At 34.7% G+C, this 12,671-nt stretch overlaps 1 protein-coding gene across 1 annotated transcript; it reads left to right on the forward strand.

The window, feature by feature from the left end:
- The first annotated feature begins 4,697 nt into the window (after positions 1-4,697).
- Positions 4,698-11,760, forward strand: LOC110785707 (F-box only protein 6). Its single transcript, XM_021990197.2, has 2 exons — positions 4,698-5,033; positions 10,191-11,760. The coding sequence occupies exons 1-2, from the start codon at positions 4,903-4,905 to the stop codon at positions 11,446-11,448; spliced, it is 1,389 nt and encodes a 462-aa protein (XP_021845889.1). The 5' UTR covers positions 4,698-4,902; the 3' UTR covers positions 11,449-11,760.
- Positions 11,761-12,671: the final 911 nt, after the last annotated feature.

Here is a 12,671-nt window from a genome sequence, read left to right on the forward strand (position 1 = left end):
GTTTCATACTTCAATTCAGGCGAAGGGTTTAAACTTTGACTAATTCATGGCGGGGAAGAGGAGTCACAATACCAATATACGAACCACACATTCTTATTTAGAGGAGTAAAGTCTAAATGTTTAAAACTCACCCATGTATAATGTAAAATTAATCTATTCTTTAGTGATACTTATTTTTCTTTAATAAAAATTATCTCTTTCAAATCACTAATAATGTATATAGGTAAGTAGGTAACTATATAACGCTTTAAAATGTTTATGTTTATCCATAAGAGAAAAAAAAATTGTAATGTAAATTAATCAAATATGTTAAAATTTATTAAAAAAAAAACTAGGTAAAAAATCTTCCAATTTACATGCAATAAATTTATTATACACCTAATACATGTAAAAACTACGGAAAAAAAAGAGTTTGTGGATGATTTTGAGCACAAACTTTTTAGTTTTAAGTTTTAACCATCCATCATATTGATTACCTAAAAGACTACAAACATTACTAATTTTTTATTTTTTTAAAAAAACAAAAGTTATGTGATTGGTAAGAAATGAAGGCACACGTAAAAGAAGGGGAACAATAATGATGATGATCATAATTAGCAATTATACATTACCCACTCCACCCAAACTTCTCTTCATCAATCTCTCCAAACATTCAAATTTTTATGATTCTTTCCTAATTAATATTAATTTTTGTTCTCCCATTTTATTTCCTAAGTAATCATTAACATAATAACCTCCCCATCTTACCTCCACTTATCCATTATATCTCATCATTAGAGTAACTTTTTTTTTGTCACCAAAGAATCATCCATTTGTACTTTACTCACTTTATTTGTAGAGTTCTAGTACATTTGACCCTATTCTTCATATATATATATATATATATATATATATATATATATTATATATATATATATATATATATATGCAAAAATCAATACAAATATAAATACGGAGTATGAATAATAATCAAGTGAGACAAACAGAATCATTTTTCACGCATTTTAATTAATGAGATCGTAACATGAGTAATGAGATCATAATAAATAAGAAACTCGAAAAATCAGACCAAACGAAGAAAACATAACCTTATAAGCAAAGGAAGGTTGATAAACTCACAACCAACTTATTAGAAACCACCTAATATTTGTGGCTAGAGTTGATTCAAACTCAAAGTGGTAATAATGTATGTTCCAATCGTACAAGGAACATACTAGAATAATAGTGAGGTGGCTTGAAGAAACAATAACTAACGAGTAACGAGTAACCACAATGCAAATTCTGTGACGGTTGTGGCATTATCATTTGGGTTTTGTCCACCATACTTATTTTAGGTATGTTTCGTACAATTTCTTGTTGAGGGTTAGGTTGGATTCATACTATAAGCTTATGTTTCGTCCATTATTTTTATACTACTTGTTGCCACGTGACACCATGACCGTAAGTTTATGAAATTATGGATTCATTGAGTTATTATACGTAATATATAGAATTATAGAAGTAAATGTTATGTAATTAAAATGTTGATTGAGTATAAATTCTCATGATATCAGCTTTTTATGATTTTAGTAATAGAAAATCAAACATATTAATAGTTAAAATTGTGTGGTTTTACGTTCATAATTTTGTTACGTTCTCAAATAATTGTGTTGCGAACTATTTTGACCAAATTTTAATAATTATTTACTTATCTAAATAGAAATTATAAGCAATACACCACACTTTTCTACTAAGTCAAGCTTACAATCTCCTATACACAATAATAAAAACACCTAAACACTTGAAAATAAACAAACGTAACTCATCTGAACTTATTGAACCTAATTGATTTAATTAGACCTGATTGAAACTTTTTAAACATGATCAAACCTAATTTCAAGAGAATAGCCTTGAGAAAGTAAACTTAAGGTACAATTTAAACTTATAGACCTAACTAGTAGAACCAAATCCCAACTTATGTGAATTTATTAATCCTACTTTTTTTTTATAAGTTGAAGTTTACAACTAATTGAGTTAGTCATATACTATTAGATCTTAGAAGTACTCGATACCTATTGCATTGACAAGACTCGATGATGACTAACAAAGCTTCATTTTACTTTATGAAAAAACCCATTAAAAAGCAATTGGATTGGACCTTACTTTGCTAATAAAAAGACAGTATAAAACAAGGGTAAAAGAACAAAATTACGTTCAAAGAGAACTAATTTACAAATTACAAAGAAAGTTTGAAGAAAATGTATAGATACTTCCTTTAATATAAGAAAATCATGATTATTCCTTAAAAAAAAAGTCATGATTACAAAGGAAAATTGTGGTGGGGCCAAAGAACAAAATATGGCACAAAATTCCATCAAAAATCAAGTGAGATAATAATGACATTATTTACAAATTTTTGTAAGAACATCTAACTTTTATTTAACTGTCAAACAACATACTTCATCCGTTTTTAAATAGTTACATTATTTTAACTTTTAACACTATTTACTTGTCTTGTTCAACTTTAATTTTCTACTAGTAAATAAAATTAAAAATTGCTCTCTCCATTCCTAAATGATCTTCTTATTTGGTGTTTGGGGTGGAAAATAAGAAAATGGAATCTTGTAATGATTGGGTGTAAGAGTAATAATTGAGTGTAAGAGAAAATAATAAAGAAATGAAGAAAAATAATAAAGAAATGAAGGAGAGAGAGGATATTTTTATTAAAGTAATAAAAAATCATAAAAGTGGTGTTGGGTGGGTAAATGGGGAAATGTGAATGAATTAAATAAAGGATGGTGGGGAAATTTATGGTAAAAAATCATGTCCAAAAATAGAAACAGGAAGATCAAATAGGAATGACATTTATAGAAACAGAAAGATAAAAAAGGAATGGAGGGAGTATTATACAAAGTATTATTAGTTTTGTCTTAATATAAATTTTAAATATATCAACTTTCTATAATTTTTACTAATACATAATTATTAGTATTGATGGTTAAAGTTATGCGTTGACAAACGTGAAAGTCAAAATGGTGCAACTATTTAAGAACAGAGAAAGTATTATGCTACTCATTTCTTATCTAACTTACATAAATAATTAAGTGTAAGCGAGTCTGAAATCATTATATTTGAAGAAGAATAAAAATCAAAGGAAAGTTTATGAATTTGTTGATTTTTTTTTTAATTTCAAGAAGGATAAAAATCAAAGGAAAATTTATGAAATGGTTGATTTTTGTTTTGTAAGAAAAATAAAATAAAATCAAAGGTGCATGATGTTAACGCGGTAGGAATTTTGTAGGCTAGCTAGCGTTGGCAACCAAAATTCCAACCCCATCACTTTACAATAAGGAATCCAATACCAAAAGCCCATCCCTTTATTTTTCTACTTTGAATCCTTTTTTTTATCCTTTACAATAAGGAAGAATTTGTTTTTATGATTTTAATGATGTGGATCCCTCTTTTAGTAATTTTCGTGGTTTAAACTTGAATCTAACTCAAAACTTAAAATTAACTGCTAAATACTTGAATAGTTGATCATTAAAGATCAAAATTAAGTCAAAATTAAGCTGAATATCTCATAATCTAAACACCAAACCGTCCAAATTGATATGAGCAACCTATCGGTAGTATCCCTTTCTCCCATGTTGGACCAATATTATGCCGCCAAACTAGAGTTGAACGTGTTGAAACTCAATGTTATTACATGTGAGTTATCCCACTTTGAAAAAAGAGGAGAGAAAATACAATTGTATAAGTTTGTGGAGTTACTCCCACTATTTCCAATTGGTTTTAGTGTGAAGCCTTTATTCGACTTATAAGTAGGGATGGCATTCGAATTGAGTGAAGCTTTACCCGCATCCACCTAATATTAAATAAAATGTGATCTGACACCCCGTCTCATCCGTTTAGTTCGAGTATCCATCCATTTAATCATTGCGGGTGGATCAGGTAAATGTATATCCATTTAATATTGTCATCCATACTTATAAGTGGATCGAGCTGTTCTCCTCCTTATTGAGTTGCCCAGACCCATTTCATTTTTCTCTGAAATCTAACTGAACGACCTATTGATAAGATCATAAGAACCACCTCATATTAAATTGAATATCTCATAACACCTAAACATAAAAAGACTAAATGGCTAAAAATCACTCAACAAAATAAGCCATAGGAGATTAAGGGGAATGATTTAGTTGAAAAATTGAATAGAATAACTCATAACTCAAATACAATTTCAAACGGAACTCGATCTAACAATAAAATCACAAGGACCACCTCATTTTTAATTAAACATCTCATAACCAACTGAACACAAACCCGACCCGAATTTGATCTGAACGATCCATCGAAAACAACCACCGGTCCCTAAAAGGCTAAACACATTCAACAAACTAAGCCATAGGAGATTAAGGGGAATGCTTTAGTTGAAATTGAATAGAATAACTCATAATTCAAATACGATCTCAAACCAGACGTACTCGATCTAACAATAAAATTATAAGAATCAACTATTTTTTAATTAAACATCTCATAACCAATTGAACATAAACCCGGCCCGAATTTGATCCGAACGATCCATAAAAAAACAACCACCGCTCCCTAAAAGGCTAAACACATTCAACAAACTAATTAGCCACAAAGAGGGGATTAGGGGGAATGGTTTAGTTAGCGTACGGGTCAATACAAAGCAATGATATCCCATATCGCACGGTTGATACATTGACGTTGGATAAAATTAGGAGTGAGAAAAACAAATAAACCCAAAAAAGAAGAACAACAAAAAGGCAGATAATAAAGCCAACAAAAATGGAAAAGAAGAAGAAATTCTTCCCCAGAATCCTCCTTCTTCTTCTTCATTGAAGAAGAGGGAAGAAAACCCAGTTTTCTTTTGCCAGCAAAAATTGTGTATTAAGAAGGCGTATGGAAGAAGAATTTGCCATGCTAAGGCAGCTTCTTACCCACTTTCATGAACTCTCTCAAATTTACGGCTATAGTACGACACCGTTTCAACCTCATCCTCTTCTCTTCTCACAATCTTCCTCTTCATCCAGGTATTTCTTCTTTCTATTTCTATTTTGAATTTTGTAATTGTTTTTCAATTTGTGTCACCTGATCCGATTTCCTGGGGTTGTTTCCGTTTGTGGGCTGGTTTTGTTTTTGATTTTTGAGGTGTTTTTGGTGCATTTTTGTCAGCTATTTGTGGGCAATTTGATGGTCTTCTTTGTGAATAATGATGATTTTTAGGTTATGATTTTTTTTTCCTGTTAATTGTGGTGAATTTTGCAACCCCTTTGGATTTTCTGGGGTTTATAGCTAATCTACAAGTTTTGATTGTAATTGCTTCAAATTTTCCATGTGATTGTTTGAGCTTTGAATTAGAAGTCAATTGTGATGATTAATAATACAAGGACAACAGTGATAAGTGATAATAATGTTCCTTTCACTGTGGCGAGTCATCGTGCAATTTTGCGATGGGAAGGGAGAAGAAAGTGGGGAGAGAACCTCTTGTGGCCAACCCTAGACACTTTGAGATCAATTTTTTGAACCTGCTCGGAATTCGAATCAAGTGATGAATGAAATGACTCAAGACCCAGTGCTTATTGATAGATGAATAGAACCAACAATCTGGAGGTGATTAGTTGGGTGAGCTGGTTAGGTAGATTCAATTGCCATGCAATAGTGTAATTTCGATGAGGTAGCTCGGACTTGGTCGTTATGTTTATGTTTAGTTTTAGCCTTTTGGGTATGTGAGTTAGTTTTTGTTCTTCAAGGGTTTGATTGGCATTTGGAGATGAATTGTATTAGCCCTTACAATTTACATCTTTAGTAGTTTCCTTTTTTCTTTAGTTTCTTTTTTTTATGCGTTTCAAAGTGAGAATGTAGTTACGATCATGTTGTTTCTGATATAGATAATCACTTTTAAACACAAGCTAGAATCTTGGTTTTGCATGATGAGTAGTACAGCCCACCTGCAGCCTTAAAATGGACTATTTCTTCTGGCGTCATCGTATTACCAATTTGTTTAGGAATTAGAAGTGTATCATATGCGTAGTAGGCATTGATACGGTAAGGAATAAAGAGTTACCTGACATTATTTAAATGTGAAACTTCAATCCTTTACTACTTAGCATGTTGCGAAATAAAGAGTTCTCTTAGTTGATATGTTTCTTTCTATTTGTAGATTATTGCAACGTTATAAAGCTGTAATCGTGTGATATGTTTGAAAATATACTCCATGACCACGTGGTCCGTATCTCATCACTTCTGAGTAATTTAGCGCGAGGCTTTATGCCGAAAAGTCCAATCATGCTTAAGGGTTGAGGAATTTGTCAAATTTACCATGTGAACTTTTGAAACGTACTTGAGATAGAATTCACTTTAAAAAGTGACTGCAAAGCCAGTGCACAATCGCACAACTACATAGTTCTCTTACTGAAGCAGGATACAGGGGGGGTGGGGGGTGCGGAATTGTGGATTTGTCTTTCCCTTGGGTTGAACATGCATTTCGTATACTGTTGCACTAAGGCCAACGTTTACCTCACAAGCTATTGTCTAATTTAGGTCAAGTTGAAATGAAATGAGGTTGACCTTAAGGTTTTACTTAAAGGGTAAGTGAGTAGCAGACGTTAATGACGTTGGACAACAGTGTTCTGTAAGGTCTGTGAACTGAGATATATTCTGGTAAAAGCGTGAAAAATTTAGTACCAAACAACCTAGAGGGATAGAGAGGAGGAAGGGGGACAGGAAGGGTAGGAGGAAGAGGCAGATATGTTTGCGGCTATGGTTGAGGAGCTTTTTATCATGGTTGTCCTGTTATCATACTGATGGGAGGGGCTGGCAGTTGTTTCACTGAGGAGCATGGTGTTTAGTTGTTTTTATATCAATTTTCTAGAGTAAGAGTTCAAAATTAACATATCTTTTTCTGAAAGATTTGTTTGATTATCTTCCTTTTAACTCAATGATGGTGAATCGTATTTTCTGTTTCTGTGTTAAAAGATTTGTAAAACTCTCATGGAGGTTGAGTTTGCAGTGTTGATGATTCCCTCTTGCCTCTTTTATTTTTTTAAAATTTTCCAATCAAACACTCACTATGGGAGTCGGAGGGTTTAAGTTCCTTTTTCCCTATCTTCAATCCCCCCTCCCCGCCCACCTACCTGATTATGGGTGATCTTAGTTAAAATTTGGTAATCAGGGTGTTAAGTTAGTATTTGCAAACCCAAGAGATACACAATGGAATTTTACAAACACAAACGTTGGTTATACTTGGTGGTTGAGGCACGTGCAAATTCACCATGTGCACCTTTTATACGTAATTTGAGCTAGAATTCACTTTAAAAAAGAAATAGCAAAGCAGAACACAACTGCACTATGCTCTCGCTTAAGGAGGATATGGGAGGGTGTGGGTATGTCTTTCCCTTTATTTCAACTTGCATTTCACATAGTGTTGCACTAAGGTAAGGCCTGGCCCACTCTCTACTTTAGAAGCTATTGTCTAATACTCTGTATTAGGTGGAATGGGAATGAGGTAAACCAAGGAGTTACTAAAAGTATAAGTTACTAGCAGATGTTGATGATGGAGGACACCGGTGTTCAATAAGGCCTGTAAACTGAATTATACATTGGGTCAAAGCTTCAAAGGGGTTGTGGAACACTTGAGAGCAAAACAATTTAATGACTCAGTAGTTCTCACTTCCCACCCAATCAAGAGGTGATGCCAGGTGGCCTTGGTGGTTGGTGTTAATAAGAGGGTTACTTATTACCAAAGAGAAGGTAGAGGGATAGAGAGAAGGAAGTGAGATAGGTAGGGAAAGGGGGAGGAAGAGGCAGAGACACTCATGGTTATGGTTTAGGAGCTTTCTAATCTGATGATCCTGTCATCATACTGATGGGAGTGGTATGAAAGCTGTTTCACAGAGAGATACGGTGTTTAGAAGTTCAAAATTCAGCCTAATGTGGGTAAATTTGTTTGCTTATCTTGTTTTAGTCATCAATGTCGACAAATATTTTTCGTTTCTTATTTTGAAGATTTTATACGTTGTCAGGGAGGTCGGCTGTTTAGATTGTTCACCTCTTGTTTTGTAGAGAAAGGGTCAGGATGGTGGTGGTTTTAGGTTAGGGATATTTGGGCATGAAGTTTGTTTTAGAATTTAAGAAAGTAGAATTACATATTGGTTTGTCCTTTGAGTTGCATCTTCTATTTTTCTTTTACATACTGTTCAATGTTGAACATCATGACTTGAATTGTGGAAAATATTAGGTTGGTGTGAGACCATGGTGTAAAAACTCACCCTAGTTAACTCGTATCGCCTGAGTTAACTAGTTTTGGAGGCCGGCGATACGAGATATCCCGAGTTGTAAAGGTGTTTTAAACACGGCGAGATCTCGGTCGATTCAACCGGTCCGAACCAATTTTGTCGGTATTTAACGTTATTAGCCTCACGTCTACTCAGTTTTTGACTCAAAAAAGAAAGGGAAAAAGGAAAGAAATGGAGAAACCCCACTGAAATAGAGTAGAGAACTCCATTTTCAGATCTAAAACAAGAGAGGAGAGAGAAGGTGGACAAAGTAATTCATTTAATTCTGTCACGTGTACGGTTTAGGGGAGGGGGGTAGGGTAGGTAGTGAGTGGAGTTGACATGGGGCTTCTTTTTCAAATTTCAAGTACCTACGTGACAACCGCGATAAGGTCCGTGACTAACGCATCATTTCCGTTACCGAAATTCCGCGACCGATCCCGCGACCGCGACCGCGACCTATACCATATTTTTTATCCATGTGTGAGACCTACTGTTATAGAAGAAAAACTGGAATTGATCCTTGAACAAAGATTGCCGGACTAAATTGTATTTTTTTTTATGCAGCCAAGTTTAATTAGAGAAATAGACAATGTGGTGGACCTTAGAACAGGTTTATCTTGTCTAATAGCATTCGGAAAAAAATGAATTTGTGATTTGATTTTTTGGTATATTTATTTTAATACTTTCTAGTAGCATGTGTTCTATTTGGACATAGATTTTGTTCCACAAAGCTATATGTGTTGAAATCAAAATGTCAAAAGCATGCCCCTAGCAGTAAAATATTATAATTATAATTTTCTTGAATATAAGGTTCTGTTGGACTTTGTGCTGAGTAGTTGATTAGACTTTGCTCCATATGTGAAGATAGAGTTTGTGTTGGTTTTTGGGGAAGTTAGTCATTTACTGTGTATTGCTGGGTGTTTATTGCTTCTCAACTCCAAAGTATAAGCTATCAAGAGATCTTTTTTAAAAGTATTTTGTGTTTTGCCTCTGTAAAGGCAAAGATGCCAGTTATAGCCCTTCAAGGGTACATGTCATCTCATGAAACCTGTCCTCTAAGAGATACTAAAATTGCTTTAGTTTTCTTCAATGAGCCGCAGAGTATTTACTAACAACGGAGTAGTTTGCAGGACAACATATTATGTTCTTATAAATTCCCTAGTTCCTGTGGGTTGACCGTCACATGCTTATATTTTATATATGTAAATGTTAGAACTACTTAAAGAGTCGGTAGTCTGACATACTAAGTTATTTGGACTTGGCTACAATCATCCGTATAAGACCATGTCAATGCGTCAGATTCCGACATCTTAAAGGATGCTGCGGGATTATGGCTTCAATTAAATATGCAAGTGTTTACTCGTGTTCTGTGTACTCAGTAAATTAGGCATCTCATGTAAGACAAGTTACATGATACATACAAAGCTGAATTCCACACATCTTTCTGGACCGATTTCGTATTTGAGTTGCTCCCTTGGTACCTCTTTTCTTGAACATGTGACTTTAGAGGCTAAACCTTGCCATATTTTCCCATTATTTTCTGTCATTATGTCATCGTAAAAACTTTGTAATCATAAATGTTCTATTGTATAGGTGTATAATATAACTCATTACATTTTTTGCCAAATCTCAAAGGTAGCAAGGTCTGACCACTTAACTTAATTGTTGCCTACTATCTTGAAAGGTCTGGAGTATTTGATTGAGGGGAGCATTATTTAAGAAAATGAGTTAATGACAGAGTGTGTTCTTATGATGGAATTTGGAGGACTAAAACAGTGTCCATTTTCCTGTATCTGGTAGACCTGTTACTTTTACTATTAATGTTGATCTTCTTGATTATTTGCAGATTTTTTTTTTCATGTAGTCAATTGCCCTTTTTGGTTTTACTCATTTTTACTGTAAAATTTACAGATGCTGTTTCCTTAATCTTGATGACAATCTTGTGGAAGAAAACTGCAATAGTGTCATCATGCCAGCTGAAAAACCCGGGATTTTAGAAATGGTCGATCATTTCAAGCCACCACCAACCAAGAAACCCCGGAAAGGACGAAATCGTGGAAAGCAGTCTGAATTCTCGAATAATTCATCTGATAACATGAGTGAGGAACTATGGAAGGAATTTCCCGAGGACTTATTTGAGGCGGTCATTGCTAAGCTTCCCATAGCTACATTCTTCCGTTTCCGTACGGTGTGTCGGAAATGGAATGGTTTGCTTACTTCACGGAGTTTCTCAGAACACTGCAGTGAAGTGTCACAGTCCCAACCTTGGTTCTACACCATAACTCATGAAAATGTGAACGCAGGTGCTATTTATGATCCTTCTGCTAAAAAATGGCGCCACCCCACCATCCCTCAACTTCCTCCGAAGGTTATCCTATTGCCAGTTGCTTCAGTTGGGGGTCTTGTCTGCTTCCTCGATATAGGTCATCGATTGTTTTACATATGCAACCCTTTAACCCAGGTATGGAAGGAGCTCCCTCCAAGATCTGTCAAGGTTTGGTCCCGTGTTGCTGTTGGTATGGTCCAATATGGAGATTCAACCACAACCACACGTGGATACAAGATACTATGGTTCGGCCGTGATGGTGAGTACGAAATTTACGACTCTCTGAAGAATTCTTGGGAACGTCCGGGAAATTTTCCCTCGGGAATCAAGCTCCCACTTTCGTTGAATTTTAGGTCAAACACGGTGTCTATTGATGCCACGATCTACTTCTTGAGGTCCGAACCTGAGGGGGTTGTGTCCTATGACGTGGTTAGTGGGATTTGGAAGCAACACCTGATCCCGAACCCGCCAAACTCGACCGACCACAACCTTGCAGAGTGTGGAGGCCGAATCTTTCTGGTCGGGTTACTGACAAAGAACGCTGCCACTTGCGTTTGCATATGGGAGCTTCAGAAGATGACGGTGTTGTGGAAGGAGGTTGACAGAATGCCAAATGTGTGGTGCTTAGAATTTTACGGAAAGCACGTGCGGATGACTTGTTTGGGCAACAAAGGTTTGCTCATGCTGTCACTGCGGTCCCGACAGATGAATCGGATCGTCACGTATGATGTGGCGAAACGGGAGTGGTTGAAGGTACCTGGTTGCGTTCTTCCGCGTGGGAGGAAACGGCAATGGATTGCTTGTGGAACTGCATTTTACCCTTGCCTTACTGCTGTTCCCTGATTGATTGATTGTTCTAATTCTTTTCATGTTGTCAGCTGCTTCAACATCCGTTTGCAGAAACGCGTTGCTGCAGTTTACCGTTCCGTTTCCCGGCAGTCTGAATATGTCTTATAGAACGCGTTGCTGCAGTTTACCATTGCGTTGCTGCACAAGGTGGTTGCTGTAGTTTACCATTCCGTTTCCCTGTAGTCTGAATATGTAAAAGATTGTTGTTTTATTTTGATCATTACAAAACTGAGAACCTGCCAAGCAAGCATGTATTGTTGTAGAACTTGTTGTATCTGGGCAGACCTTTTACTGCTTATTTTTCCAGGGGTTTGGTGTTTTTCTATTGTCAAAGTTGATAATTAATAGGCCAATGAAGAAGCAATTTTGTACAAGTGATCAAGCATCCAGACTTATCCAATTTAGTGCACTCCAAAAGAATTTACTTGATACAATGTGGACACTGGACAACTAGAAAGGCATCGGTACAAGTACAAGTACAAGTGAAATCAAATAAACATAATGTTATATTATATAATTTATTTCTCCGTTCTAAAATAGTTGCATCGTTTTTGCTTTCACTTTTGCCCACGCATAACTTTGATCATCAATATTAATAAATTTTCTGTTAAAATTTGTTGTTGTATCTGCCGGACCTTTCACTATTAATGTTGATCTTCATGATTATTTGCAGATACTTTTTTCATGTATTCAATTGCCCTATTTTGTTTTACTCAGTTTTTACTGTAAAATTTACAGATGTTGTTTCCTCAATCTTGATGACAATCTTATGGAAGAAAACTGCACTGGGATTTTAGAAATGTGGAAAGGATTCTGAATTCTTGAATTGATCTGATAACATGAGACAGGAACTGAGCTTCCCATTGCCACATTTTTTCGCTTGTGTTGGAATGGAATGGCTTGGTTCTACAACATAACTCATGAAGATGTGAACGCGACAGGGATGAAGTTGTTTTAATTTTACAACTATAAAGGCTTAAGTACAATGTAGAAATCAATAATTAAAAAAACAACGCTATGATGTAGAAAAACCAAAAAAAAGTACAACTTTATTATATATATATATATATATATATATATATATATATATATATATATATATATATATATATATATATATATATATATATATATATATATATATATATATATATATAAAAGGCACTAGTTGTACTTTTTTTTGGTTTTTAATAATTAAATAAAAGATTATAGGTAGT

Source organism: Spinacia oleracea, chromosome 1 (assembly GCF_020520425.1).
Source record: "Spinacia oleracea cultivar Varoflay chromosome 1, BTI_SOV_V1, whole genome shotgun sequence".
Classification (NCBI taxonomy): domain Eukaryota; kingdom Viridiplantae; phylum Streptophyta; class Magnoliopsida; order Caryophyllales; family Amaranthaceae; genus Spinacia; species Spinacia oleracea.

What these genes read in the sequence shown, in the direction of transcription:
- LOC110785707 (XM_021990197.2), top strand. Translation starts at nt 4,903, where the DNA reads ATGGAAGAAGAATTTGCCATGCTAAGGCAGCTTCTTACCCACTTTCAT. An exon ending in CAATCTTCCTCTTCATCCAG is followed by an intron (nt 5,034 to 10,190) that starts GTATTTCTTCTT and finishes TAAAATTTACAG; the next exon opens with ATGCTGTTTCCTTAATCTTG.